At 39.7% G+C, this 22,943-nt stretch overlaps 9 protein-coding genes across 11 annotated transcripts in view; 8 read left to right on the top strand and 1 right to left on the bottom strand.

The window, feature by feature from the left end:
- Window positions 1–405: 405 nt before the first annotated feature.
- Window positions 406–22,943, bottom strand: part of LOC135126122 (uncharacterized) — a 35,817-nt gene continuing 13,279 nt past the window's right edge. Inside the window, exons 1-4 of one of the 2 annotated variants that reach the window (XM_064051943.1) lie at window positions 3,864–3,949; window positions 1,309–1,545; window positions 1,029–1,216; window positions 406–984 (exon numbers count right to left, since the gene is read on the bottom strand). In XM_064051943.1, coding sequence (XP_063908013.1) covers window positions 420–984; window positions 1,029–1,216; window positions 1,309–1,545; window positions 3,864–3,905 — 1,032 coding nt within the window. In that variant the 5' untranslated portion in view covers window positions 3,906–3,949 and the 3' untranslated portion in view covers window positions 406–419. Of the gene's footprint in view, window positions 985–1,028; window positions 1,217–1,308; window positions 1,546–3,863; window positions 3,950–22,943 lie in introns of those variants that run through there. The other variant, XM_064051942.1, reaches the window with a different exon arrangement.
- On the top strand, window positions 1,605–2,905 carry LOC135126120 (prostaglandin reductase 1-like). The gene is made up of 5 exons (XM_064051939.1): window positions 1,605–1,740; window positions 1,783–1,885; window positions 1,932–2,376; window positions 2,422–2,527; window positions 2,574–2,905. The coding sequence occupies exons 1-5, from the start codon at window positions 1,635–1,637 to the stop codon at window positions 2,876–2,878; spliced, it is 1,065 nt and encodes a 354-aa protein (XP_063908009.1). The 5' UTR covers window positions 1,605–1,634; the 3' UTR covers window positions 2,879–2,905.
- On the top strand, window positions 2,947–4,379 carry LOC135126121 (prostaglandin reductase 1-like). Its single transcript, XM_064051940.1, has 5 exons — window positions 2,947–3,178; window positions 3,229–3,331; window positions 3,385–3,829; window positions 3,877–3,982; window positions 4,032–4,379. The coding sequence occupies exons 1-5, from the start codon at window positions 3,073–3,075 to the stop codon at window positions 4,334–4,336; spliced, it is 1,065 nt and encodes a 354-aa protein (XP_063908010.1). The 5' UTR covers window positions 2,947–3,072; the 3' UTR covers window positions 4,337–4,379.
- LOC135125976 (prostaglandin reductase 1-like) lies at window positions 9,014–10,359 on the top strand. Its single transcript, XM_064051763.1, has 5 exons — window positions 9,014–9,223; window positions 9,263–9,365; window positions 9,418–9,886; window positions 9,931–10,042; window positions 10,090–10,359. Exons 1-5 carry the CDS (start codon window positions 9,061–9,063, stop codon window positions 10,317–10,319), a joined length of 1,077 nt encoding a protein of 358 aa, XP_063907833.1. The 5' UTR covers window positions 9,014–9,060; the 3' UTR covers window positions 10,320–10,359.
- LOC135126117 (prostaglandin reductase 1-like) lies at window positions 10,946–12,252 on the top strand. The gene is made up of 5 exons (XM_064051936.1): window positions 10,946–11,131; window positions 11,180–11,282; window positions 11,333–11,515; window positions 11,567–11,943; window positions 11,993–12,252. Exons 1-5 carry the CDS (start codon window positions 11,026–11,028, stop codon window positions 12,220–12,222), a joined length of 999 nt encoding a protein of 332 aa, XP_063908006.1. The 5' UTR covers window positions 10,946–11,025; the 3' UTR covers window positions 12,223–12,252.
- On the top strand, window positions 12,329–13,880 carry LOC135126113 (prostaglandin reductase 1-like). Its single transcript, XM_064051930.1, has 5 exons — window positions 12,329–12,733; window positions 12,781–12,883; window positions 12,937–13,119; window positions 13,173–13,552; window positions 13,603–13,880. Exons 1-5 carry the CDS (start codon window positions 12,574–12,576, stop codon window positions 13,830–13,832), a joined length of 1,056 nt encoding a protein of 351 aa, XP_063908000.1. The 5' UTR covers window positions 12,329–12,573; the 3' UTR covers window positions 13,833–13,880.
- Window positions 13,903–15,363, top strand: LOC135126119 (prostaglandin reductase 1-like). The gene is made up of 5 exons (XM_064051938.1): window positions 13,903–14,254; window positions 14,304–14,406; window positions 14,447–14,629; window positions 14,685–15,061; window positions 15,110–15,363. The coding sequence occupies exons 1-5, from the start codon at window positions 14,149–14,151 to the stop codon at window positions 15,337–15,339; spliced, it is 999 nt and encodes a 332-aa protein (XP_063908008.1). The 5' UTR covers window positions 13,903–14,148; the 3' UTR covers window positions 15,340–15,363.
- LOC135126115 (prostaglandin reductase 1-like) lies at window positions 18,211–19,554 on the top strand. Its single transcript, XM_064051934.1, has 5 exons — window positions 18,211–18,407; window positions 18,455–18,557; window positions 18,611–18,793; window positions 18,847–19,226; window positions 19,277–19,554. The coding sequence occupies exons 1-5, from the start codon at window positions 18,302–18,304 to the stop codon at window positions 19,504–19,506; spliced, it is 1,002 nt and encodes a 333-aa protein (XP_063908004.1). The 5' UTR covers window positions 18,211–18,301; the 3' UTR covers window positions 19,507–19,554.
- Window positions 19,828–21,052, top strand: LOC135126114 (prostaglandin reductase 1-like). 2 transcript variants are annotated; one of them, XM_064051932.1, is made up of 5 exons: window positions 19,828–19,933; window positions 19,983–20,085; window positions 20,135–20,317; window positions 20,373–20,749; window positions 20,798–21,052. In XM_064051932.1, the coding sequence occupies exons 1-5, from the start codon at window positions 19,828–19,830 to the stop codon at window positions 21,025–21,027; spliced, it is 999 nt and encodes a 332-aa protein (XP_063908002.1). In that variant the 3' UTR covers window positions 21,028–21,052. The 2 variants fall into 2 exon arrangements, with proteins under 2 accessions (XP_063908002.1, XP_063908001.1); XM_064051931.1 differs by having other exon boundaries at window positions 20,373–21,052.

Here is a 22,943-nt window from a genome sequence, read left to right as displayed (position 1 = left end):
CGCTACAATCTTCAACAAAAAAAGAAACCCGATCTCACTCCCTGACCGATTTATGATCGGAAAATGAAATTTCTACCTTTCGCTTTCCTGGTTAAGAATAAAATTTTACTGTGGCCCAAGATTTTGTCGACGGGTTTATTCGTGCGCGGGGACCGAGGGGCCCAGACCCGCCCCGCCTCAGGCTCAACCACCTGTCTTGATGATGTCTTCATTTAGTTGCGCCGAAGGGCGCGTTTCTCATCAACCGAAGCAATTTAAGATTATGAAAAAACGCACCATCGAAATATTAACAATAGCCAACCCACGGACTACCATCTAATCTCGTTACGGCGTGATCTCGCCTACTCTTTTGTAACCCGAGAAATATTTCACGGTTGGCTAGATCGGGAAAAATGAAACACCAAATCGAACGAAACGCTTTATTGGGGCAAACTGTCGACTTCGTACTTCTCGAGTACCGCGCGCGTGAGTATGCATTTGGTCATGTGACAGCTGCAGTACTCGGGGTGCGGTACTTCCTCGGGGTCCAGCATGGTCACTTCGATGTTGTAGCGACGCGGGTTTTCGCTGGATCTGGCCAATGAGAGTTCGTACACCATGGGGGATTTTTCCTCCACTTCTAGTTCTGTGGGGAGTACTATCGTGGTTTGCTGCCAATGGGTGGGTGGGTCTTCGGGAGACGTGGATAATGTTATGGGTTCGGTGACGAAAGAGGGGAAAGTGCAGCTGAACCAGAGGCAGATCCCTTGGTACTTGCCGGCTTTGGAGGCAACAGCGACGTGTTGTATTTTGGCGGTACTTACGTCGTCTGGAGTGACCTCGCGCAGGTCTAGCCAGAGCACGACTTCAGGGTCCGCCAGGACGTTCTCCAGTGGTACCAGAGTGGTACTGGGTTTGTGAGAGTTCTCGGCGCGGATTTTCGCACCCACGCTCTTCATAGATACCCCTTCGATGTTGGTCCAGGTGTCGAACATGTCTGGAACGCTACAAGATCTGGGTATTTTTTTACAAAACGAGCGCAAACGTACGAGCACGGAGCCGAATAAAGAGTCGCCGACTCGGGGAAGACCAGACCTCCAGGTTTGAGGAATTTGTCTCTAGCCAGGATCACCGAGTCCAGCATGGCTTCGTGCAGGAGGTAGAAACCCATCCATTCCGACACTATAATGTCGACTTTTTCCGGGAGGGTGGCATCCTCAACTCTGGAATGGATTATCTGGAAGAACACACATTCGTGCACTCCACTCGAAAAAGCCGATTATATCACACTTCCGATAAGATAAACTAAATCACGTTTTAATTACTCACCGTCACGACTTCTTCAAATCCGTTTTCTTTCACTACTTCCGCGGCGATTTCAGCTACATTACTGGCCTCCACGGCGTAAACCCTCGCCGCCCCAGCTTGGGCACAAAAAACCGACAAAATCCCGGTACCAGCACCCACGTCTAGTACCGTCCGTCCTCTAAATTGATCCTTATTGTCAAAAATAGCCTGCTTATAAGCTCTATTCCTCGGAACATCCTTCAACATCAATTGATGGATCTGAAACAATACCTCAATGATAATCCCCCGATAACACTCTGATAAGGTGTAATTTTCGGGCTTTCTGCCATTCATCATCATTCATCACGATGGCGAAGGCGCAAGTGTACAAGGTGGCGAAAATTTTCGATGGGGAGATCAGAGAAACAGACTTGACTTTGGTGGAGGAGGAGCTGCCACCACTGGAAGATGGAGGTGAGTACCACTATAGTACCGGAAGCTTTAACCGACTTTCAGAATTCTTGGTGGAAAACTTGTACCTCAGCGTCGACCCGTACATGCGCGCCTACGCCAGTAGCTACTCAGTGGGGCAAGTCATGATCGGGATCCAAGTGGCAAAGTGAGTACCACCCCCAAAACCCACGACACTGACCCAAATTTTCCAGAATCGCCGAATCCAAAAACCCCGGCTTCCCCGTAGGTGAGATCGTCGTCGGTGACCTGGGCTGGCGCACCCACACCATTATCAAAGAATCCCATAATCAACACCTGTATCTCCTGCCTGATATCGGCAATTTACCCAAATCTCTAGCTTTGGGTGTGCTTGGAATGACCGGTATAACCTCTCTGTACGGGTTTTTGGACATCTGCAACCCCGAAGAGGGAGACACCGTCGTTATAACCGGCGCCGCTGGCGCCGTCGGCAGTCACGTGGGCCAAATTGCCAAAATCAAAAAATGTCGGGTCATCGGGATCACCGGCTCGGAAGAAAAAGCCCGCTGGTTGGAGTCCATAGGGTTTGACTACGTCATCAACTACAAAACCACCAAGGACTTGGCAGGGGAATTGAGAAAAGGAGCCCCGAAAGGGATTGATTGCTACTTTGATAACGTGAGTACGGGGTACTTGTTGTACCGGTTTAACCCGTTTGTGTAGGTTGGGGGCGACATTAGTACCACCGTCATGGGGTTGATGAACATCGGAGGACGCGTCTCTGTGTGTGGGTCCATTTCGGGCTACAACATGAAAGTACCACTTCGAGGTATAAACCCACTTGGTTGGTACTTATAGTAATAAGTGTGTTTTAGCGGCGATTGTGCAGCCCGCCATTGTCCAAAAGCAACTAAGGGTGCAAGGGTTCCACGCCACCCAGTTTCGCGACCGCTGGATCAATGGAATTAAACAAAACCTTCAATGGGTTCAAGAAAACAAACTCAAGTACCGCGAGACCATTTACGATGGGTTCGAGAACGCCACAAAGGCGCTGATTGGAGTCATGAAGGGCGAAAACACGGGGAAGGCACTAGTGAGGGTGAAGGCGTCCCACGTGGAGAACGAATCCTTGGACTTTAACAACGCGCTTACTAAATTCAAGAAGTTCCAAAGGGCTTGAGTTACTACAATAAAATTTATTTCTGTATTGAGTTTTGTTTATACCAGGTTGACCTTTGATACCTCGTGATTACCTATAATTGCCAAATAACTACACCACTCCAAAACACAAATATTTTTTTATCTCATCGTTCCGATAGTGCAGATACCATTACTAGCCGTGATTTGCAAAACCATTCATCATAATTCATCAAAATGGTGCGGGCACAAGTATTCACGGTTGCCAAAATTTTTGACGGGGAGATCAAAGACACCGATTTGAGTCTCCAGTTCGAGGAATTAGCACCCTTGGAGGATGGCGGTGAGTACTACTTCGGTACCAAAATCAAAATCTGGATTCTTAAATCGTAGAGTACTTGGTCGAGTGTCACTACCTCAGCGTGGACCCTTTCATGCGGGCGTACGCCGGCAGCTACACCATAGGTCAAGTCATGATCGGAATTCAAGTAGCCAAGTCAGTACTACTAACATTGGTACCCCAAAACCTGCTACCACGAAATTTTGCAGAATCATCGAATCGAAAAACTCTATTTTCCCGGTAGGTGAAACGATCGTCGGAAATCTGGGCTGGCGTACCCATTCTATCGTCAAACCGACGGACGATTGTGACATCTATATTTTGCCCGACATCGGTACTTTACCCCTTTCGGCAGCTCTAGGTGTGATTGGAGCTACTGGCATTTCCGCCTACTTTGGGTTTCTAGATATTTGCAAACCCGTTGAAGGTGACACGGTAGTGGTGACCGGCGCCGCAGGCGCCGTCGGCAGCATCGTCGGCCAAATCGCCAAAATCAAAGGTTGTAACGTCATAGGAATCACCGGATCTGAAGACAAAGCGCACTGGCTGGAGTCCCTCGGTTTCGACTACGTCATCAACTACAAAACCACGAAGAATTTAGCTGAAGACTTGAAAATCGGAGCACCCAAAGGAATCGACTGCTATTTCGACAACGTGAGTACCGAGTTATTAAATATCAATAACGTACCACGTTTCGGCAGGTTGGCGGTGATATGAGTACTATCATCATGTCGCAGATGAATGTGGGTGGACGCGTCTCGGTTTGTGGATCGATTTCGTCATACAACGCGAGAACTCCAGCCAGAGGTACTACTTATCAAAAGTCTGATTGCTATCAAATCGATTAAAATTTTAGCTTTGATCGTCCAGCCGGTTATCGTTGGAAAACAATTAAGTTTGCAGGGGTTCGTCCGGCGCCAGTTCAAAGAGCGCTGGATGGTGGCCATCAAACAAAATCTTCAATGGGTGCAGGAAAATAAATTGAAACATCGCGAGACCATCACGCATGGGTTCGAAAACACCCTGAAGGCGCTGGTTGGGGTTATGAAAGGAGAAAACGTAGGGAAGGCGGTGGTTAGAGTGAAGGGGTCACAAATTGAGACCGAGTCCTTAGATTTCAATAGCGCTCTCAGCAAATTTAAGAAATTCCAAGGCCAATAATGAATGTACTTGATTAAAAATATAATTTGTTTTTTAATTTGGAGATTAATCTTATCATTTTACTCACAGCAGGTGATAGAGTATGTAAATATCACTATCGGTACGATAAGGTACAATCGCACGCAAATGTTTTGAGCCTATGGGCGGATCACTTTTGCCCGTCGTCACTGAAGGAGGCGGTCCAAATCGTCCAAGGGAAGAATTTGTAGGTAGGCTCAAACGACAAGGAAATTTACGTGTTGACCAAATTTTTACTCTGAATTAGTTTTAATTTTATAAATACCCTATCTAAAGTGTTCAGAATATGATGAGTCTATACTTGTGATTTACCATTCCATTTATATTTTTTGGATTTGTTTATACATACAAGGTGACTCAAAAAAAAATGACTGAGTATGAATTTATACATTTTATTAAGAAATCAAGAATTGCAAAACTGAATACTTTGAAATCTTGTCAATTAGTTGGAACCTGAGCCCCCTTTTTTTTGCAATATCTGTGATGTGCTATTAGTTTCCGTAACTTATAAAATTAGAAAAAAAAACCTGTTCTGCTCAAATAAAATCGAGAATATGCTCAAAATCACACTAATATTAGGTCTAATTGTCCCGACCACAGTTATAAAATTCACATTAAAATAAGTCACGGACATTTTTTGAAGAGTACTACATTTCAAAAAACAAAAAAAAATTCAGTTTATAAACTTCATAATTTTGGTTTAAAGTTTATCAATCATGTTTGACGCTTTATTTTATCCGTTCCATTTGTTATCCTTTACTGCGGTCTCTCTTGGGTCGAGGTGTAACACCGGACCGAACGTTCTTCGACCGATAGGATAATTTATTACTTCCGACATCTTTTCGGTGACAAATTTAATATTCGCATACTTCAGCGTAGTTAGTGAACTCGTTGTGACCACTGAAATATACAAAGAGTAAATTTTGAAATGGAACGAAAGTCGAAGAATACTTTCAAAGCCACGATCAAAATGTATTTGCTTATCTTCGCCAAAAAATGCATGACGTCATCGTAAAATTTGATATGATGAGTCTATACCTGTGATTTATTATTGCAGTAATATTTTTTAGATTTACTTATACAGCCTGTCTCAAAAAAAGGTCGCTTCGACTTTCGATTTTTCGTTTTTTCGACCAACAGTTTCATCGAATTAGATTTTTCAGTTTCCATTTTTCTATCAACTTTTCGATTTTATTATTTTCTAATTTTCTGATTTTTCAAATTTGCGGTATTTTGATTTTTCGAGTTTTCAGTTTTTTCGTTTTTCGATTTTTTAATTTTTCGTTTTTTTGATTTTTCGATGTTTCGATTATTTAATTTGCCATTCTTTCAATTTTCGATTTTTCGTCTTTCCATTTTTAGATTTTTTTATTTTTCTGTTCGTCAGTTTTTAGACTTTGCAATTTTTTTGCATTTTTCGATTATTTTTTATTTTCCGATTTTTTTGATTTTTGAATTCTGGATTTTACGTTTTTAATTCTTCGATTTCCGATTTTTCAATGTTCCGGTTTTTTAATTCTTCTATTCTCGATTTTTCGATTTTCCATTAATCATAAAATTTTTCGATTTTTCGGTTGTTTTATTTTTCGACCTTCGATTTTTCAACTGTCGATTATTCGATTTTCCATTTTCTGATTTTACGATTTTTCGATTTGCGATTTTTCGATTTTCGTTTTTCCACTTTTGGGGTTTTTCGATTTTTCTGATTGTTTCAGTTTTTATGGTTCTGCAATTTGCAGCTTTTAGATTTCAATTTTGTTACTTTCCGATTTTCCACTTTTCGATTTTTTGATTTTTTTTCGATCGTCGTTTTTTCGATTTTTTGATTTTTCAATTTTTAGGCCTTGCAATTTTTTTACTTTTCGCTTTTTCGAGTATTTGTTTCATCGAACTTTCGATTTTTCCAGTTTTCGATTTTCGATTTTTCGGTTTTTCCATTTTCCGATTTTCGATTTTTCGATTTTCCATGTTTAAAGATTTTTCGATTTTTTTTTATTTTTCGATTGTTCTGTTCGTCAGTTTTGAGACTCTGCAATTTTTACTTTTCCACTTTTCTATTATTTTAGTTTCGGATTATTCGATTTTTGAATTTTCGTTTTTTTTTTCATTTTTCGATTTCCGATTTTTTAATTTTTCGATTTTTCGGTTTTTTAATTTGTCGATTGTCGATATTCCGATTTTCGATTTTTTGATTTTCCAATCTTCGATTTTTCAATTTCCAGTTTTCGATTTTCCACTTTTTGATTTTACGATTTTTCGATTTTTCTGTTCGTCAGTTTTTAGGCTTTGCAATTTGTTTACTTTTCGATTTTTCGATTATTTTACTTTCCAGTTTTTTGATTTTTTTATTGTCGACTTTTAGAGTTTTCAATATTATGAATTTTCGAATTTTCGGTTTTCCTATTTTTCGATTTTTGATTTTTCCATTTTTCGGTTTTTTGATTTTTCAATTCTCGGTTTTTCAATCTTGCAAATTTTCGATTTTTCAGATTTGTGAATTTCCAGTTTTTCGATCGACCTACGTATTAGATTCATTGAATTTTCGATTTTCGGTTTTTCCATTTTTAGATTTTTGATTTTCCAGTTTCGCATTTTCAGATTTTCTGTTTTTCGCATATCTGATTTATCAAATTTTCGATTTTTCGGCTTTTCGATTTTTCGATATTTGATTTTCGAACTTTCGATTGTTCAGTTTTCCATTTTTCAGCTTTTAGACTTCAATTTTTTTACTTTTCGATTTTTTGGTTTTCGATTTTTGAATTTTCAGAATTTTCAAGTTTCTTTATTCAGATTTTCAATTTTCCACTTTTTCGATTTTAGATTTTTCGAATTTTTGTTTTTCCAATTTTTTGCTTTTTCGATTTTTCTGTTCGTTTCAGTTTCTAGGCTTTGCAATTTTTTTTACTTTATATATTTTGATTATTTTAATTTCCGATTTTTTTATTTTTGTTTTTGATTTTTTTAATTTTCAATATAACAAATTTTTGACTTTTCGATTTTTTGGTTTTCCCGTTTTTCAATTTTCGATTTTTAGATTTTTAAGGTTTGTGAACTTCCACTTTTCGATCGACCTAGGTATTTGATTCATTGAATTTTCGATTTTTTGATTAGCCATTTTTAGATTTTCGATTTTTACGATTTGTATTTTTCGATTTTCTGTTTTTTGCATTAGTGAATTTCAGTTTTTCCGATTTTTGATTTTGCGCATATTTGATTAATCAAATTTTCGAAAAAGTTACCATGCTTAGAAAAACTTCAAAACATCTACAATATTTCAAAGTATTCAGTTTTGCTATTCTTGATTTCTTCAATAAAATAAATTGACTCAGTCATTAACTTTTTTGAGACACCCTGTATAACCAAATCTAAAAAATATTAATGCAGTGATAAATCACAAGTATAAAACTCATCATATTTTATACATTTAAGATAGGATTTATTCTGCAAAATTTTGAGGTGACGTCATAAATTTTTTAGAGGGGATAAGCAAATATATTTTAATTAAAAATGTATCATGTTTATCATGATTTTAAAACATCTGCAAGATTTCAAAGTATTCGATTTTGCAAATTCAAAATTAAATTGCAAAATATTGTTTTATAATTTTGATTTTTTTTTTCCAAAAATCTGGACGTTTCGGATAAAAACTCAACACGGAGTCATAAACTACATGTGTAGGACTATGTTACTGTATACAATTTAAAACCCATTTACTGTGCATAAATTTGAAGTGACGTCATTACATTATTGGTGGGGATGATTATACAAATTTAATAATTTTGCGACATTTATGAAAAAAATATCAGTTAACAAAAATGGCACGTTTTTATTATTATGCCAGTTACATGTCACTCAACGACAATATCGGTTTTTTAGTATTTTAGAAAGCAAAATAATTCATGTCCGGACCATCGTTACTCACGAACGAAAGTGATCATTATTTTATGGGAACAACTACCTGCTAAATCTTCTCCGACAAATTCGAGAGAACTGGTGTGAGCCATAAATATTTCTTACCAAATTTAAATTTCGTTGTAGTTTGAGCCTACCTACAAATTCTGTCCTTGAAGGATTTGGACCGCCTTCTTCGGTGAGGGCAGGCAAAAATGATCCGCCCATAGGCTCAAAACATTTGCGTGCGATTGTATAGTGAACCAAGAGTTATAAGGTTATATGGCCATCATAAAATCATCCCATTGTGTCGAAGTTAAGTTGTTTACAATAGAAAAGGTTTTAGGGTCGTAAATAACGTGTCCACTACAGCTCGACCGGCTCTTGTGGTTTCGTTCAGGGGCGGCTTTCACTAAATATGAAAATCCACCACTCCACTATTTCTTTACTACCTGCAGCCGCTGAGGGTTCCGAAATAACCACTCGCTTTGAAAGCCGGCCCTGTTAAATATGAGCAAGAAATGTTTAGAAGATGATTTATTGCCAACCGGTAAGCTTAGTGCGAACCACACAAAGGGGGTATTTATTTGCGGCCAACTACTTTTATGATGGCCATATAACCTTATAGGTCTTGGTTCACTATACTACCATTACTTGAAAATTTTTCTTATCTGGAAGTTTGTAATTTGAAAACGTACGTAACAAGGTTCTTCTAAAAATGACACTCTTGTATTACTGGTTGCCTAACCATCATATTTAAAAATAACTAATCATAACCTCTCCAACTCCCAAAAATCATCACTAAACATCGTGTTATGGCAACAGTACGATCTATCTTATCTGCCAACCTAACCAAACAAACCTTCGACGCGATGGTCACCTCCAAAAAAATCATCCTCGGGAAACATTTCGATGGCATGCCCCAAGAATCCGACTTTAAAATCGTCGAAGAACAACTACCCCCTCTTAAAGATGGAGGTGAGTACCCCCAACCCCCACTACCACATTGTCTCCCAGAATTCCTTGCAGAGGCGGTTTTTCTGAGTGTGGACCCTTACATGAGGGCATACGCACACAATATGAACCCCGGCGACGTCATGGTCGGCACCCAGGTGGCTAAGTACCCAAATCACACCCTTCTCTCCCCAAAAGTCACCCCTTCGTCATTGTAGAGTGGTGGAAAGCAAAAATAACAACTACCCGGTTGGGGAGCACGTGGTGGGGAAATTCGATTGGAGGACTCACACGATCTCCTCAGGCCTCGCCAGTGAGGTAGCAGGAGCAGGGAACGCCCCCGCCCCTTACGTCATCCCCAACTTAAGCGGTCTACCCTTGTCGTACTGCTTGGGGGTATTAGGGATGCCTGGATCCACCGCCTATTTCGGGCTTCTCGACATCTGCGAACCCAAACCAGGCGAAGTCGTCGTGGTTTCAGGGGCGGCCGGCGCTGTCGGGATGATCGTAGGCCAAATCGCCAAAATCAAGGGTTGCAAGGTCATCGGGATCACCGGGTCCGACGAAAAAGGGCGCCATTTGGTCGACGTGTTAGGGTTTGACGGGTACGCCAACTACAAGACCGACAACTTGGACCAGAAGTTAGGGGAGCTGGCGCCAGAAGGAATTGACTGTTATTTTGATAATGTTGGTACTATTTTTGGGTGGTGGGTGAAGGGTGATTGTTTTAGGTTGCAGGTGAGATTAGTACCACGGTGATTTCACACATGAGGGAGTTCGGACGGATTTCGGTGTGTGGGTCGATTTCGTCGTACAACCACGACGTGAAGGATCCGCCCAAAGGTCTGGTTTGATTTTGGGAGGTGTGGTTATTTATGGGTGGTTTTTAGTTGGGGTGGTCCAATTCTACATGTACGAGAATCAGCTAATTATGAAGGGGTTCCAGAATTATTTGTATAAAGATAGGGCGGCTGAGGCTTTTCGCCAGAATTTGGACTGGATCAAGGAGGGGAAGTTGAAGTATATGGAGACGGTCACCGAGGGGTTCAACAACATGGTGAAGGCTTTTATTGAGATGCTGTCGGGGAAGAATTTGGGGAAAGCTATTGTTAAAATGTGACTTTGTTTATGTACTGTCCAAATATATATTTTTTGTTATATTTAAATGTTTTTTTTTTTTTATAAATCTACATTGCTGGGTTTTCAAGGACGGAAAATTTTTTCCCAGAAATCACGTAAGCACGATTGAGCATTCAAGAGTTAAACAATAGACTTGCGACAATGTTGCAAGCATGACACATCAAAAAATATAATAGAGATAATTTAAAATAAAATAATTTTGTATGTAAAGTTATCTATAAATATCTATAAAATTTTTATGAGCAAACATATTTTGATTAAAAATTTACCACGCGTTATGATAACTTTAAGACATCTGTAAGGTTTCGAAGAATTCGGCTTTGCAAATAATTTTGATTTTTTGGACGTTTCGGGTAAAAATTCAACACGGATTCATAAACTACACGTGTAGGACTATGTTTGTTACAATGTTACAACATTGTCAAAATAGAACAATCTCGAATATTTATCAACTTGATGCATTAAGCGTATTTTTATGTATGACGAAACTTTTGGGTACAGAACATCACTATCAATTATTTTATCAAAACAAAGGGTTCAACAATTCCCACCGCCTGCTAAAACGCCGTGTCATTGCAAGATAAAAAATGGAATAAATAAACCAATTTGACACGATAACACCAATGGATCGCTATAAATACCCCTTAGTCGAAGGTAACCCGGGTTAGAAGAAGTACCAACGCAAAATGGTAAAAGCCAAGAAGTACATAGTCCAGAAGCAGTTCGACGGTTTGCCGAAATCAACCGACTTGAAAATCGTTGAGGAAGAATTGCCACCAGTTAAGGATGGAGGTAAACTAATACCACATGAATTATTATTTTAACGACACCATTTCCTAGAATTCTTAGCTGAAGCCGTCTACTTGAGCGTAGACCCATACATGCGGGCCCTATCAGACACTGTACCCATCGGAGAGACCTTCCTGGGAACCCAAGTCGCTAAGTAAGTCACCAATAACCCCCTCTTTCAAACTACATTTTCCTTTCGTCTAGAATAACCCAAAGCAAAAACCCTGACTATCCGGTTGGAAAATACGTCGTAGGACCTTTTGGGTGGCGGACCCACGCCATTTCCACCGGTGGTCCGTTCGCATCCGGTTTGCCCAAGGTTTGGATCGTCCCTGACCCCGAAGGTCTCCCACTGTCGCTCTTTCTGGGTATTTTGGGCATGCCTGGGTAAGTACCTACATAGATCGAGCAAACATTCTCCCTTCTTAATTTAATTAGCAACACTGCATACTTTGGCTTCCTGGACATCTGCAAGCCCAAACCCGGCGAAACCGTGGTGGTGTCGGGCGCCGCCGGCGCCGTGGGCAGCATCGTCGGCCAAATCGCCAAAATCAAAGGTTGCAAGGTCATCGGGATCGCTGGGTCCGACGCAAAGGGTAAATGGTTGGTGAACGACCTCAAGTTTGACCACTTCATCAACTACAAAGACCCGAAGTTCACGGAAAAACTGGAGGAATTGACTCCGAAAGGAGTGGATTGCTATTTTGATAACGTGGGTGGACAGATTAGTTCGGAGGTTTTGCACAGGATGAATAAACAGGGAAGGATTTCTGTTTGTGGGTCAATTTCTTCGTATAACGACAGGGACGTGAAAGGTGGGTACGCCGAAATGGGTGGATTTGGAAGTAACCCGTTTGGTTTTAGCTGGAGTTGTGCAGTATGACATGGTTTTCAAACAACTGAAGATGGAAGGGTTCGTGGTGTACGAATGGTTTGATCGATGGTTTGAAGGAATCGAGCAAAACAAGAAGTGGATCAAGGAGGGGAAATTGAAGTACAGCGAAACTGTGACCAAAGGTTTCGACAATACGTTGAAGGCGTTTGTGGATATGTTACAAGGTGGCAACACTGGAAAAGCTATTGTCCAACTTTAAATAATTAAATAAACGATTCGTCAAAATACAGTTAAAGTGTAGTTCAAGTTCTCAACCTAAAACACTTATCGCCAGATGTTTACATGCCTCTAAAAATAGACTCCGTTCACGGTCATTACTAGTGTAGTGGCACGAAAATTTCAAACCTGTCCCCCAGGCTTTTTCTAACAACCCCAGTTTTTACACGAATGAAAGACCACGATTATCGTCTGTTATCAATCAAGGACCACGTTCCAATTTTTTAGTGTTTCTAGAAAGTGCTGCATCATCTCCTAACTGATAATAATTCAACTAATAAATTTATGCGACCTTGCCTTAGATAACTGCAACGTGCCGATATAAATAATTCCAATGTCAGCTCAGGTTAGACGCTTGCTCAGTGGGTTTGCTCAGAATAGTGCAAACATAGTCAAAGCAAAAAAATACATTTTTGAAAAACAGTTCGTCGGATTACCAAAAGCGACCGATTTGAAATTAGTAGAAGAGGAATTGCCACCCATCAAAGACGGAGGTACGAAAACCAGGTTATAACCTTTGAAATTGTGGTGTTTTTTGCAGAATTTTTGACAGAAGCGGTTTATTTGAGCGTGGACCCATACATGAGAGCCTATGCACCTACTGTAAAACTAGGAACGACGTTCATTGGATCCCAAGTGGCCAAGTGAGGACCCACAACTACCAAAACCTTTGAAAACAATAATGTCACTCTTTTAGAGTACTGGAAAGCAAAAACTCGAAGTACCCGGTTGGTAAATACGTCGTGGGAGAATTCGGTTGGAGGACGCACACCATAGTCGATGACACTCCCAACCCTAGAGGTTTCCCTAGTGCTTGGTTGATTCCAGACCCTGAAGGGCTGCCACTTTCGCTCTCTTTGGGTGTTCTGGGCATGACTGGGTAACACTATTGACGACATCCTAAAATTTTGCATTATTTCTAACAATTTCTAGTAACACGGCCTATTTCGGCCTCCTGGAAATCTGCAAACCCCAGCCTGGAGAAACCGTGGTGGTTTCGGGGGCGGCTGGTGCCGTCGGGAGCATCGTAGGCCAAATTGCCAAAATCAAGGGTTGTACGGTGATAGGGATCGCCGGGTCCGACGAAAAGGGCAAGTGGTTGGTGAACGACCTCAAGTTTGACACTTTCCTCAACTACAAAGACAAAGATTTTGGCCAGAAGCTGGTACAAGCGACGCCTAAAGGGGTGGATTGCTACTTCGATAATGTAGGGGGGCAGCTGAGTACGAAGATTTTGAACAGGATGAATTTGTTCGGACGGGCTTCTGTCTGTGGGGCGATTTCTGGGTACAACGATAAGGAGGACGCCAAGGGTAAGTTATGTTTATTGTTTGAAGGGTTGCTTCAAGGGTTTTGGTTATAGCGGACGCGGTGCAGTTCCCCCTAGTTTTCAAACAACTGAAGATGGAAGGCTTCCTTGTGCACAGGTGGATGGATCGATGGTTTGAAGGTATCGCACAAAATAAGAACTGGATTAAAGAGGGAAAATTGAAGTATAGAGAAACTGTGACTGAAGGGTTTGAGAACATGTTCCAGGCGTTTGTAGAAATGTTGCAGGGGGCTAACACTGGGAAAGCTGTTGTTAAAGTATAAGAGATTTGTTGATTTTTATTTTTATTATATATACAATGTTAAGTTCAACCTCCTTTATTTCCTAAAACTTTATCTCTAAACATTTACGTGTTTCTAAAAATAGCTCAACGGTTATTGCTATACCTTTCTGTTCGGTTTTGCATACTCAAAATGTTGTATACAATTTTTTTTTTCCAAAAATCTGCCTAAACGCCATGTCATTATTGTCAAACAAAAAATTGAATAAATAATCAAATTTGACAAGATAACACCGATGGATCGCGATAAATACCCCTTAGACCAAGGTAACCCAGGATAGAAGAAGTACCAACGCAAAATGGTAAAAGCCAAGAAGTACATAGTCCAGAAGCAGTTCGACGGTTTACCAAAATCAACCGACTTGAAAATAGTTGAGGAAGAATTGCCACCAGTCAAGGATGGAGGTAGCAAAACCACCTTGAATTAGTTTATTTCAATAACGCCACTTCCTAGAATTTCTAGCAGAAGCCGTCTATTTGAGCGTAGACCCATACATGCGGGCCATGTCAGACAGTGTACCCATCGGAGAGACATTCCTGGGAACACAAGTCACCAAGAAACCAAAACCCCCCAAACAATTTTTTTCTTTCGTCTAGAATAACCCAAAGCAAAAACTCTGACTATCCGGTTGGAAAACACATCGTAGCACCTTTCGGGTGGCGCACCCACACCATATCCACTGGTGGTCCGTTTCCAATCGGTTTGCCGAAGGCTTGGATCATCCCTGACCCCGAAGGTCTCCCACTGTCTTTCTATCTGGGTGTTTTGGGCATGACTGGGTAACTACTTACACAGATCGTGCAAAAATTTTCCCTTCTTACTTAACTTAATTAGCAACACGGCGTACTTTGGCTTCCTGGAAATCTGTAAGCCCAAACCCGGCGAAACCGTGGTGGTGTCGGGCGCCGCCGGCGGCGTGGGCAGCATCGTCGGCCAAATCGCCAAAATCAAGGGTTGCAAGGTCATCGGGATCGCTGGGTCCGACGCAAAGGGTAAATGGTTGGTGAACGACCTCAAGTTTGACCACTTCATCAACTACAAAGACCCCAAGTTCAAGGAGAAGCTGGAGGAATTGACACCCAAAGGAGTGGATTGCTATTTTGATAATGTGGGTGGGCAGATTAGTTCGGAGGTTTTGCATAGGATGAATAAGCACGGGAGGATATCTGTTTGTGGGTCAATTTCTACATATAACGACAAGGAGGTGAAAGGTGGGTACGCCGAAATGGGTGGATTTGGAGTGACCCTTTTGGTTTTAGCTGGAGTTGTGCAGTCTGACATAGTTTCCAAACAACTGAAGATGGAAGGGTTTATGGTGTACCAATGGTGGGACCGATGGATGGAGGGCATCGAGCAAAACAAAAGGTGGATCAAGGAGGGGAAATTGAAGTGCAGCGAAACTGTGACCAAGGGTTTCGAAAACACGTTGAAAGCGTTTGTGGATATGTTGCAAGGTGGCAACACTGGAAAAGCTATTGTCCAAATTTAAATAATTAAATAAACGGTTCTTCAAGTGTTCCTGGTCTCATTCTTGTTGTTCCTACTATCAATAACTATCGTAACAGACCCTCGTTGTCAAACATAAAAAATTGGTCTAAAGAGTTTAGACAGTACTTCCCTCGCTGTCGGAAACTTGACGACTGCATGCCTATTGTGTTTTTTTTTTCATTACATTTTTGTAGTGGGAATTTAAAAAAAATTGTGATGACGTCATCAACATTTTTGCAAGGACACGTATATCAGTTGGGATAGATGTAGTGTAATACTAAGAATAAAATTATTGTATTCCCAAATTTTCGGAAAAATGAATTGGGTCGTTTTGAATATTGATTTCTTATAATCAATAAAATAACGAAACAATTTACTCAGGTATACGGCGCCGGTGTGTAATATCTAGAGAGCGGATTTCTGTCGGGCTAGGCAAGGCCAAACTCGGTACGGCTCGTGCGGGATGCGAATTCATTGCGGTTGCGGACTGCACTTCGTTTATTTGAGATTAGAATAACGCTGTTTCGTTGCACTCTGCTGTTAATTCCCGTTCTCATTTACTTAGTCGTTTGATTAATAAATCATTAATTATATTTATGGAATTAGTACCGATTAAACGTGACGTAGCCCGACAAAAATCCGCTGTCTGGTAATATGAAAGGCAACTGAAAATCGTTTATGTATAAACATTCTTAATTTAAGATGGCAAGCGTAACAGCATACGTGAGAGTCAAACAGAGAAACTGTAAACAAAATGACCATCGGTTTTATTGCTTCGACTTCCGCTTATTATATAAAACATTGGGTTTTATTTTAATTCTTGACGGTGAAATTCACAATTGGTTGATTATAAACATGTCTACTCCACATTCGCGGAACCAAGTGAGCGCATAAAACAAATGCAGGTCTGTAATGTTAAAGTCGATGTAAATAAGCGTGCTACCCTTATGTTTCAACCGAGTTTTTCCTTTAACAAATTTTGTGTGTACCAAATTGGGTTGGTTGGGGTGTAATACTAATAATAAGTGTTGCCTTTAATTTAATCAATAAAATAAATCGACTTCATTAATTTTTTTGAACCACCTCTTAAGAAAATCTAAAAAATATGAATGGAATGATAAATCACAAGTACAAACTCATCATATTTTTTGCATTTTAGATAGGATTTATTCAGCAAAATTTAAGGGTGACGTCATCAATTTTTTTAGGAGGGATGAACAAATACATTTTGAACAAAAGTTTACCATGCTTATAATAACTTTAAAATATTCCCAAGATTTCAAAGCATTCGGTTTTGTAATTCCTGATTAAATCGATAAAATAAATTCACGCCTTCATTAATTTTTTTGAGTCACCCTGCATATGCAAATCCAAAAATATGAATGGAATGATAAATCACAAGTACAGACTCATCATATTTTGTACATTTTAGATACGATTTATTCGGCAAACTTTTGAGCTGACGTCATCAGTTTTTTGTAGAAGATAACCAAATATATTTTGACTAAAAATTTATTATGCTCTTTATAACCTTAAAACATCTGCAAGATTTCAAAGCATTCGGTTTTGTAGTTCCTGATTAAATCAATAAAATAAATTTACGCATTCATAAATTTTTTTGAGTCACCCTGTATATGCAAATCGAAAAAATTTGAATGGAATGATGAATCACAAGAAGAGACTCACCATATTTTGTACATTTTAGATAGGATTTATTCAGCAAAATTTTGTGGTGACGTCATAAATTTTTTAGGGGGGACGACCAAATACGTTTCGATCAAAAATTTACCATGCTTATGATAATTTTAAAATATCTTCAAGATTTCGAAACATTCGGTTTTGTAGTTCCTGAGTAAATCAGTAAAATAAATTTACGCTTTCATTTATTTTCTTGAATCACCCTGTATATGCAAATCCAAAAAATATGAATGGAGTGATAGATCACAAGTACAGACTCATCATATTTTGTACATTTTAGATATGATTTATTCCACAAACTTTTGAGCTGACGTCATCAAGTTTTTGGAGGGGATAAGCAAATATTTTTTGACTAAAGATTTATGATGCTCTTTATAGCCTTAAAACATCTGCAACATTTCAAAGCATTCTGGTTAGCAGATTAAAAATTAAATTTCAAAATGTTGTTTTATAATTTTGATTTTTTTTCCAATTTTTTTCGGGTGAAAAGTCGATTCAGAGTTGTAAACTACATGTGTAGGACTATGTTATTTTATACAATTGAAAACCCATTTACTATGTACAATTTTGAAGTGACGTCATCGCATTAGTGGTGGGGATGATTAGACAAATTTTGGTTAGCGTTTTACCATCTACATGATATTCTTAATATAAGTACGAAATTTCACAACAATCGGTCGAGTACTTTCGGAGATTATCTGTCTAATAAAAATCCGGGGGCAGACGGACAGACGGACAGACGGACGGACGGACAGACGGACAGACGGACAGACAGACGGAAATGGGAGACCTATTTCTTCGTCTTCTAGGGGTCATGAAAGATCGAGAAAACGTAAAAGTAGAGAGTCGGCCGACGGACTCGATTACAATACTTCCTTTGCTTACGCTCGGGAAGTAATAAAGATAAAGTGCAGTTTCGAGCTCTCAGTCTAAAACATTTCTCCTAATGTTTACAAGTTTCTAAAAATAGCCTCCGTTCACGGTCATTACTAGCGTAGTGGCACGAAAATTTCAAACCTGTCCCCCAGGCTTTTTCTAACAACCCCAGTTTTTACATGAATGAAAATCCACAATTATCGTTCGTCATCAAACAAGGTCCACGTTCCAATTTTTTAGTGCTTCTAGAAAGAGCTGCATCATCTCCTAACTGATAATTCAACTAAAAAATTTGTAACCTTCCGAACTGCAGCCTGCCGATATAAATATTTCCAGAGTCAACTCAGATTAGACGCTTGCTCAGTGGGTTTGCTCAGAATAGTGCAAACATGGTCAAAGCAAAAAAATACATTTTTGAAAAACAGTTCGTCGGACTACCAAAAGCGACCGATTTGAAATTAGTAGAAGAGGAATTGCCACCCATCAAAGACGGAGGTACGAAAACCAGGTTGTAACCTTTGAAATTGTGGTGTTTTTTGCAGAATTTTTGACGGAAGCGGTTTATTTGAGCGTGGACCCATACATGAGAGCCTATGCACCTACTGTAAAACTAGGAACGACGTTCATTGGATCCCAAGTGGCCAAGTGAGGACCCACAACTACCAAAACCTTTGAAAACAATAATGTCACTCTTTTAGGGTACTGGAAAGCAAAAACTCGAAGTACCCGGTTGGTAAATACGTCGTGGGAGAATTCGGTTGGAGGACGCACACCATAGTCGATGACACTCCTAACCCTAGAGGTTTCCCTAGTGCTTGGTTGATTCCAGACCCTGAAGGGCTGCCACTTTCGCTCTCTTTGGGTGTTCTGGGCATGACTGGGTAACACTATTGACGACATCCTAAAATTTTGCATTATTTCTAACAATTTCTAGTAACACGGCCTATTTCGGCCTCCTGGAAATCTGCAAACCCCAGCCTGGAGAAACCGTGGTGGTTTCGGGGGCGGCTGGTGCCGTCGGGAGCATCGTAGGCCAAATCGCCAAAATCAAGGGTTGTACGGTGATCGGGATAGCCGGGTCCGACGAAAAGGGCAAGTGGTTGGTGAACGACCTCAAGTTTGACACTTTCCTCAACTACAAAGACAAAGATTTTGGCCAGAAGCTGGTACAAGCGACGCCTAAAGGGGTGGATTGCTACTTCGATAATGTAGGGGGGCAACTAAGTACGAAGATTTTGAACAGAATGAATTTGTTCGGACGGGCTTCTGTCTGTGGGGCGATTTCTGGGTACAACGATAAGGACGACGCAAAGGGTAAGTTATGTTTATTGTTTGAAGGGTTGCTTCAAGGGTTTGGGTTATAGCGGACGCGGTGCAGTTCCCCCTAGTTTTCAAACAACTGAAGATGGAAGGCTTCCTTGTGCACAGATGGATGGATCGATGGTTTGAAGGTATCGCACAAAATAAGAACTGGATTAAAGAGGGAAAATTGAAGTATAGAGAAACTGTGACTGAAGGGTTTGAGAACATGTTCCAGGCGTTTGTAGAAATGTTGCAGGGGGCTAACACTGGGAAAGCTGTTGTTAAAGTATAAGCGATTTGTTGATTTTTGTTTATATTAAATATACAATGTTAAGTTCAACCTCCTTTATTTCTTAAAATTTTATCTCTAAACATTTACGTGTTTCTAAAAATAGCTCAACGGTTATTGCTATACCTTTCTGTTCGGTTTTGCATACTCAAAATGTTGTATACAATTTTTTATTTTTTTTCCAAAAATCTGCCTAAACGCCATGTCAATATTGTCAAACAAAAAATTGAATAAACAATCAAATTTGACAAGATAACACCGATGGATCGCTATAAATACCCCTTAGACCAAGGTAGTCCACGATAGAAGAAGTACCAACGCAAAATGGTAAAAGCCAAGAAGTACATAGTCCAGAAGCAGTTCGACGGTTTGCCAAAATCAACCGACTTGACAATAGTTGAGGAAGAATTGCCACCAGTCACGGATGGAGGTAGCAAAACCACTTTCAATTATTTTATTTCAATAAGACCATTTCCTAGAATTTCTAGCAGAAGCCGTCTACTTGAGCGTAGACCCATACATGCGGGCCATGTCAGACAGTGTACCCATCGGAGAGACATTCCTGGGAACCCAAGTCGCCGAGTAAGTCACCAAGCCACAAAAACTCCCGAAACTATTTTTTTTCGTCTAGAATAACCCAAAGCAAAAACTCTGACTATCCGGTTGGAAAACACACCGTAGCACCCTTCGGGTGGCGCACCCACACCCTATCCACTGGTGGTCCGTTTCCAATCGGTTTGCCCAAGGCTTGGATCATCCCTGACCCCGAAGGTCTCCCACTGTCTTTCTATCTGGGTGTTTTGGGCATGACTGGGTAACTACCTACAGAGATCGTGCAAAAATTGTCCCTTCTTACTTAACTTAATCAGCAACACGGCTTACTTTGGCTTCCTGGAAATCTGTAAGCCCAAACCCGGCGAAACCGTCGTGGTGTCGGGCGCCGCCGGCGCCGTGGGCAGCATCGTCGGCCAAATCGCCAAAATCAAGGGTTGCAAGGTCATCGGGATCGCTGGGTCAGAGGAAAAGGGTAAATGGTTGGTGAACGACCTCAACTTTGACAATTTCATCAACTACAAAGACCCCAAGTTCAAGGAGAAGCTGGAGGAATTGACACCCAAAGGAGTGGATTGCTATTTTGATAATGTGGGTGGACAGATTAGTTCGGAGGTTTTGCATAGGATGAATAAGCACGGGAGGATATCTGTTTGTGGGTCAATTTCTACGTATAACGACAAGGAGGTGAAAGGTGGGTACGCCGAAATGGGTGGATTTGGGGTGACCCTTTTGGTTTTAGCTGGAGTTGTGCAGTCTGACATAGTTTCCAAACAACTGAAGATGGAAGGGTTTATGGTGTATCAATGGTGGGACCGATGGATGGAGGGCATCGAGCAAAACAAAAAGTGGATCAAGGAGGGGAAATTGAAGTGCAGCGAAACTGTGACCAAGGGTTTCGAAAACACGTTGAAAGCGTTTGTGGATATGCTGCAAGGTGGCAACACTGGAAAAGCTATTGTCCAAATTTAAATAATTAAATAAACGGTTCTTCAAGTGTTCCTGGTCTCATTCTTGTTGTTCCTACTATCAATAACTATCGTAACAGACCCTCGTTGTCAAACATAAAAAATTGGTCTAAAGAGTTTAGACAGTACTTCCCTCGCTGTCGGAAACTTGACGACTGCATGCCTATTGTGTTTTTTTTTCTCATTACATTTTTGTAGTGGGAATTTAAAAAAAAATTGTGATGACGTCATCAACATTTTTTGCAAGGACACGTATATCAGTTGGGATAGATGTAGTGTAATACTAAGAATAAAATTATTGTATTCCCAAATTTTCGGAAAAATGAATTGGGTCGTTTTGAATATTGATTTCTTATAATCAATAAAATAACGAAACAATTTACTCAGGTATACGGCGCCGGTGTGTAATATCTAGAGAGCGGATTTCTGTCGGGCTAGGCAAGGTCAAACTCGGTAAGGCTCGTGCGGGATGCGAATTCATTGCGGTTGCGGACTGCACTTCGTTTATTTGAGATTAGAATAACGCTGTTTCGTTGCACTCTGCTGTTAATTCCCGTTCTCATTTACTTATTCGTTTGATTAATAAATCGTTAATTATATTTATGGAATTAGTACCGATTAAACGTGACGTAGCCCGACAAAAATCCGCTGTCTGGTAATATGAAAGGCAACTGAAAATCGTTTATGTATAAACATTCTTAATTTAAGATGACAAGCGTAACAGCATACGTGAGAGTCAAACAGAGAAACTGTAAACAAAACGACCATCGGTTTTATTGCTTCGACTTCCGCTTATTATATAAAACATTGGGTTTTATTTTAATTCTTGACGGTGAAATTCACAATTGGTTGATTGTAAACATGTCTATTTCACATTCGCGGAATCAAGTGAACGCATAAAACAAATGCAGGTCTGTAATGTTAAAGTCGATGTAAATAAGCGTGCTACCCTTATGTTTCAACCGAGTTTTTCCTTTAACAAATTTTGTGTCTACCAAATTGGGTTGGTTGGGGTGTAATACTAATAATAAGTGTTGCCTTTAATTTAATCAATAAAATAAATTGACTTCATTAATTTTTTTGAACCACCTCTTAAGAAAATCTAAAAAATATGAATGGAATGATAAATCACAAGTACAAACTCATCATATTTTTTGCATTTTAGATAGGATTTATTCAGCAAAATTTAAGGGTGACGTCATCAATTTTTTTAGGAGGGATGAACAAATACATTTTGAACAAAAGTTTACCATGCTTATAATAACTTTAAAATATTCCCAAGATTTCAAAGCATTCGGTTTTGTAATTCCTGATTAAATCGATAAAATAAAATAAATTCACGCCTTCATTAATTTTTTTGAGTCACCCTGCATATGCAAATCCAAAAATATGAATGGAATGATAAATCACAAGTACAGACTCATCATATTTTGTACATTTTAGATACGATTTATTCGGCAAACTTTTGAGTGACGTCATCAGTTTTTTGTAGAAGATAACCAAATATATTTTGACTAAAAATTTATTATGCTCTTTATAACCTTACAACATCTGCAAGATTTCAAAGCATTCGGTTTTGTAGTTCCTGATTAAATCAATAAAATAAATTTACGCATTCATAAATTTTTTTGAGTCACCCTGTATATGCAAATCGAAAAAATTTGAATGGAATGATAAATCACAAGAAGAGACTCACCATATTTTGTACATTTTAGATAGGATTTATTCAGCAAAATTTTGTGGTGACGTCATAAATTTTTTAGGGGGGACGACCAAATACGTTTTGATCAAAAATTTACCATGCTTATGATAATTTTAAAATATCTTCAAGATTTCGAAGCATTCGGTTTTGTAGTTCCTGAGTAAATCAGTAAAATAAATTTACGCTTTCATTTATTTTCTTGAATCACCCTGTATATG

The sequence above is a fragment of the Zophobas morio genome, unplaced genomic scaffold, assembly GCF_036711695.1.
Source record: "Zophobas morio isolate AGI-343-1 ecotype UQ-CSIRO unplaced genomic scaffold, CSIRO_AGI_Zmor_V1 ptg000010l, whole genome shotgun sequence".
NCBI classification, from domain to species: Eukaryota; Metazoa; Arthropoda; class Insecta; order Coleoptera; family Tenebrionidae; genus Zophobas; species Zophobas morio.
This window is presented reverse-complemented; position numbering and strand designations above follow the sequence as displayed.

What these genes read in the sequence shown, in the direction of transcription:
- LOC135126120 (XM_064051939.1), top strand. Translation starts at nt 1,635, where the DNA reads ATGGCGAAGGCGCAAGTGTACAAGGTGGCGAAAATTTTCGATGGGGAG. An exon ending in ATCGGGATCCAAGTGGCAAA is followed by an intron (nt 1,886 to 1,931) that starts GTGAGTACCACC and finishes CAAATTTTCCAG; the next exon opens with AATCGCCGAATCCAAAAACC. An exon ending in CATGAAAGTACCACTTCGAG is followed by an intron (nt 2,528 to 2,573) that starts GTATAAACCCAC and finishes AGTGTGTTTTAG; the next exon opens with CGGCGATTGTGCAGCCCGCC.
- LOC135126117 (XM_064051936.1), top strand. Translation starts at nt 11,026, where the DNA reads ATGGTAAAAGCCAAGAAGTACATAGTCCAGAAGCAGTTCGACGGTTTG. An exon ending in GCCACCAGTTAAGGATGGAG is followed by an intron (nt 11,132 to 11,179) that starts GTAAACTAATAC and finishes ACCATTTCCTAG; the next exon opens with AATTCTTAGCTGAAGCCGTC. An exon ending in GGTATTTTGGGCATGCCTGG is followed by an intron (nt 11,516 to 11,566) that starts GTAAGTACCTAC and finishes TAATTTAATTAG; the next exon opens with CAACACTGCATACTTTGGCT.
- LOC135125976 (XM_064051763.1), top strand. Translation starts at nt 9,061, where the DNA reads ATGGCAACAGTACGATCTATCTTATCTGCCAACCTAACCAAACAAACC. An exon ending in GTCGGCACCCAGGTGGCTAA is followed by an intron (nt 9,366 to 9,417) that starts GTACCCAAATCA and finishes TCGTCATTGTAG; the next exon opens with AGTGGTGGAAAGCAAAAATA. An exon ending in CGTGAAGGATCCGCCCAAAG is followed by an intron (nt 10,043 to 10,089) that starts GTCTGGTTTGAT and finishes GGTGGTTTTTAG; the next exon opens with TTGGGGTGGTCCAATTCTAC.
- LOC135126121 (XM_064051940.1), top strand. Translation starts at nt 3,073, where the DNA reads ATGGTGCGGGCACAAGTATTCACGGTTGCCAAAATTTTTGACGGGGAG. An exon ending in ATCGGAATTCAAGTAGCCAA is followed by an intron (nt 3,332 to 3,384) that starts GTCAGTACTACT and finishes GAAATTTTGCAG; the next exon opens with AATCATCGAATCGAAAAACT. An exon ending in TCGACTGCTATTTCGACAAC is followed by an intron (nt 3,830 to 3,876) that starts GTGAGTACCGAG and finishes ACGTTTCGGCAG; the next exon opens with GTTGGCGGTGATATGAGTAC.
- LOC135126113 (XM_064051930.1), top strand. Translation starts at nt 12,574, where the DNA reads ATGTCAGCTCAGGTTAGACGCTTGCTCAGTGGGTTTGCTCAGAATAGT. An exon ending in GCCACCCATCAAAGACGGAG is followed by an intron (nt 12,734 to 12,780) that starts GTACGAAAACCA and finishes TGTTTTTTGCAG; the next exon opens with AATTTTTGACAGAAGCGGTT. An exon ending in GGTGTTCTGGGCATGACTGG is followed by an intron (nt 13,120 to 13,172) that starts GTAACACTATTG and finishes AACAATTTCTAG; the next exon opens with TAACACGGCCTATTTCGGCC.
- LOC135126115 (XM_064051934.1), top strand. Translation starts at nt 18,302, where the DNA reads ATGGTCAAAGCAAAAAAATACATTTTTGAAAAACAGTTCGTCGGACTA. An exon ending in GGTGTTCTGGGCATGACTGG is followed by an intron (nt 18,794 to 18,846) that starts GTAACACTATTG and finishes AACAATTTCTAG; the next exon opens with TAACACGGCCTATTTCGGCC. An exon ending in CGATAAGGACGACGCAAAGG is followed by an intron (nt 19,227 to 19,276) that starts GTAAGTTATGTT and finishes TTTGGGTTATAG; the next exon opens with CGGACGCGGTGCAGTTCCCC.
- LOC135126119 (XM_064051938.1), top strand. Translation starts at nt 14,149, where the DNA reads ATGGTAAAAGCCAAGAAGTACATAGTCCAGAAGCAGTTCGACGGTTTA. An exon ending in CTGGGAACACAAGTCACCAA is followed by an intron (nt 14,407 to 14,446) that starts GAAACCAAAACC and finishes TCTTTCGTCTAG; the next exon opens with AATAACCCAAAGCAAAAACT. An exon ending in TAACGACAAGGAGGTGAAAG is followed by an intron (nt 15,062 to 15,109) that starts GTGGGTACGCCG and finishes TTTTGGTTTTAG; the next exon opens with CTGGAGTTGTGCAGTCTGAC.
- LOC135126114 (XM_064051931.1), top strand. Translation starts at nt 19,828, where the DNA reads ATGGTAAAAGCCAAGAAGTACATAGTCCAGAAGCAGTTCGACGGTTTG. An exon ending in CTGGGAACCCAAGTCGCCGA is followed by an intron (nt 20,086 to 20,134) that starts GTAAGTCACCAA and finishes TTTTTCGTCTAG; the next exon opens with AATAACCCAAAGCAAAAACT. An exon ending in GGTGTTTTGGGCATGACTGG is followed by an intron (nt 20,318 to 20,372) that starts GTAACTACCTAC and finishes TAACTTAATCAG; the next exon opens with CAACACGGCTTACTTTGGCT.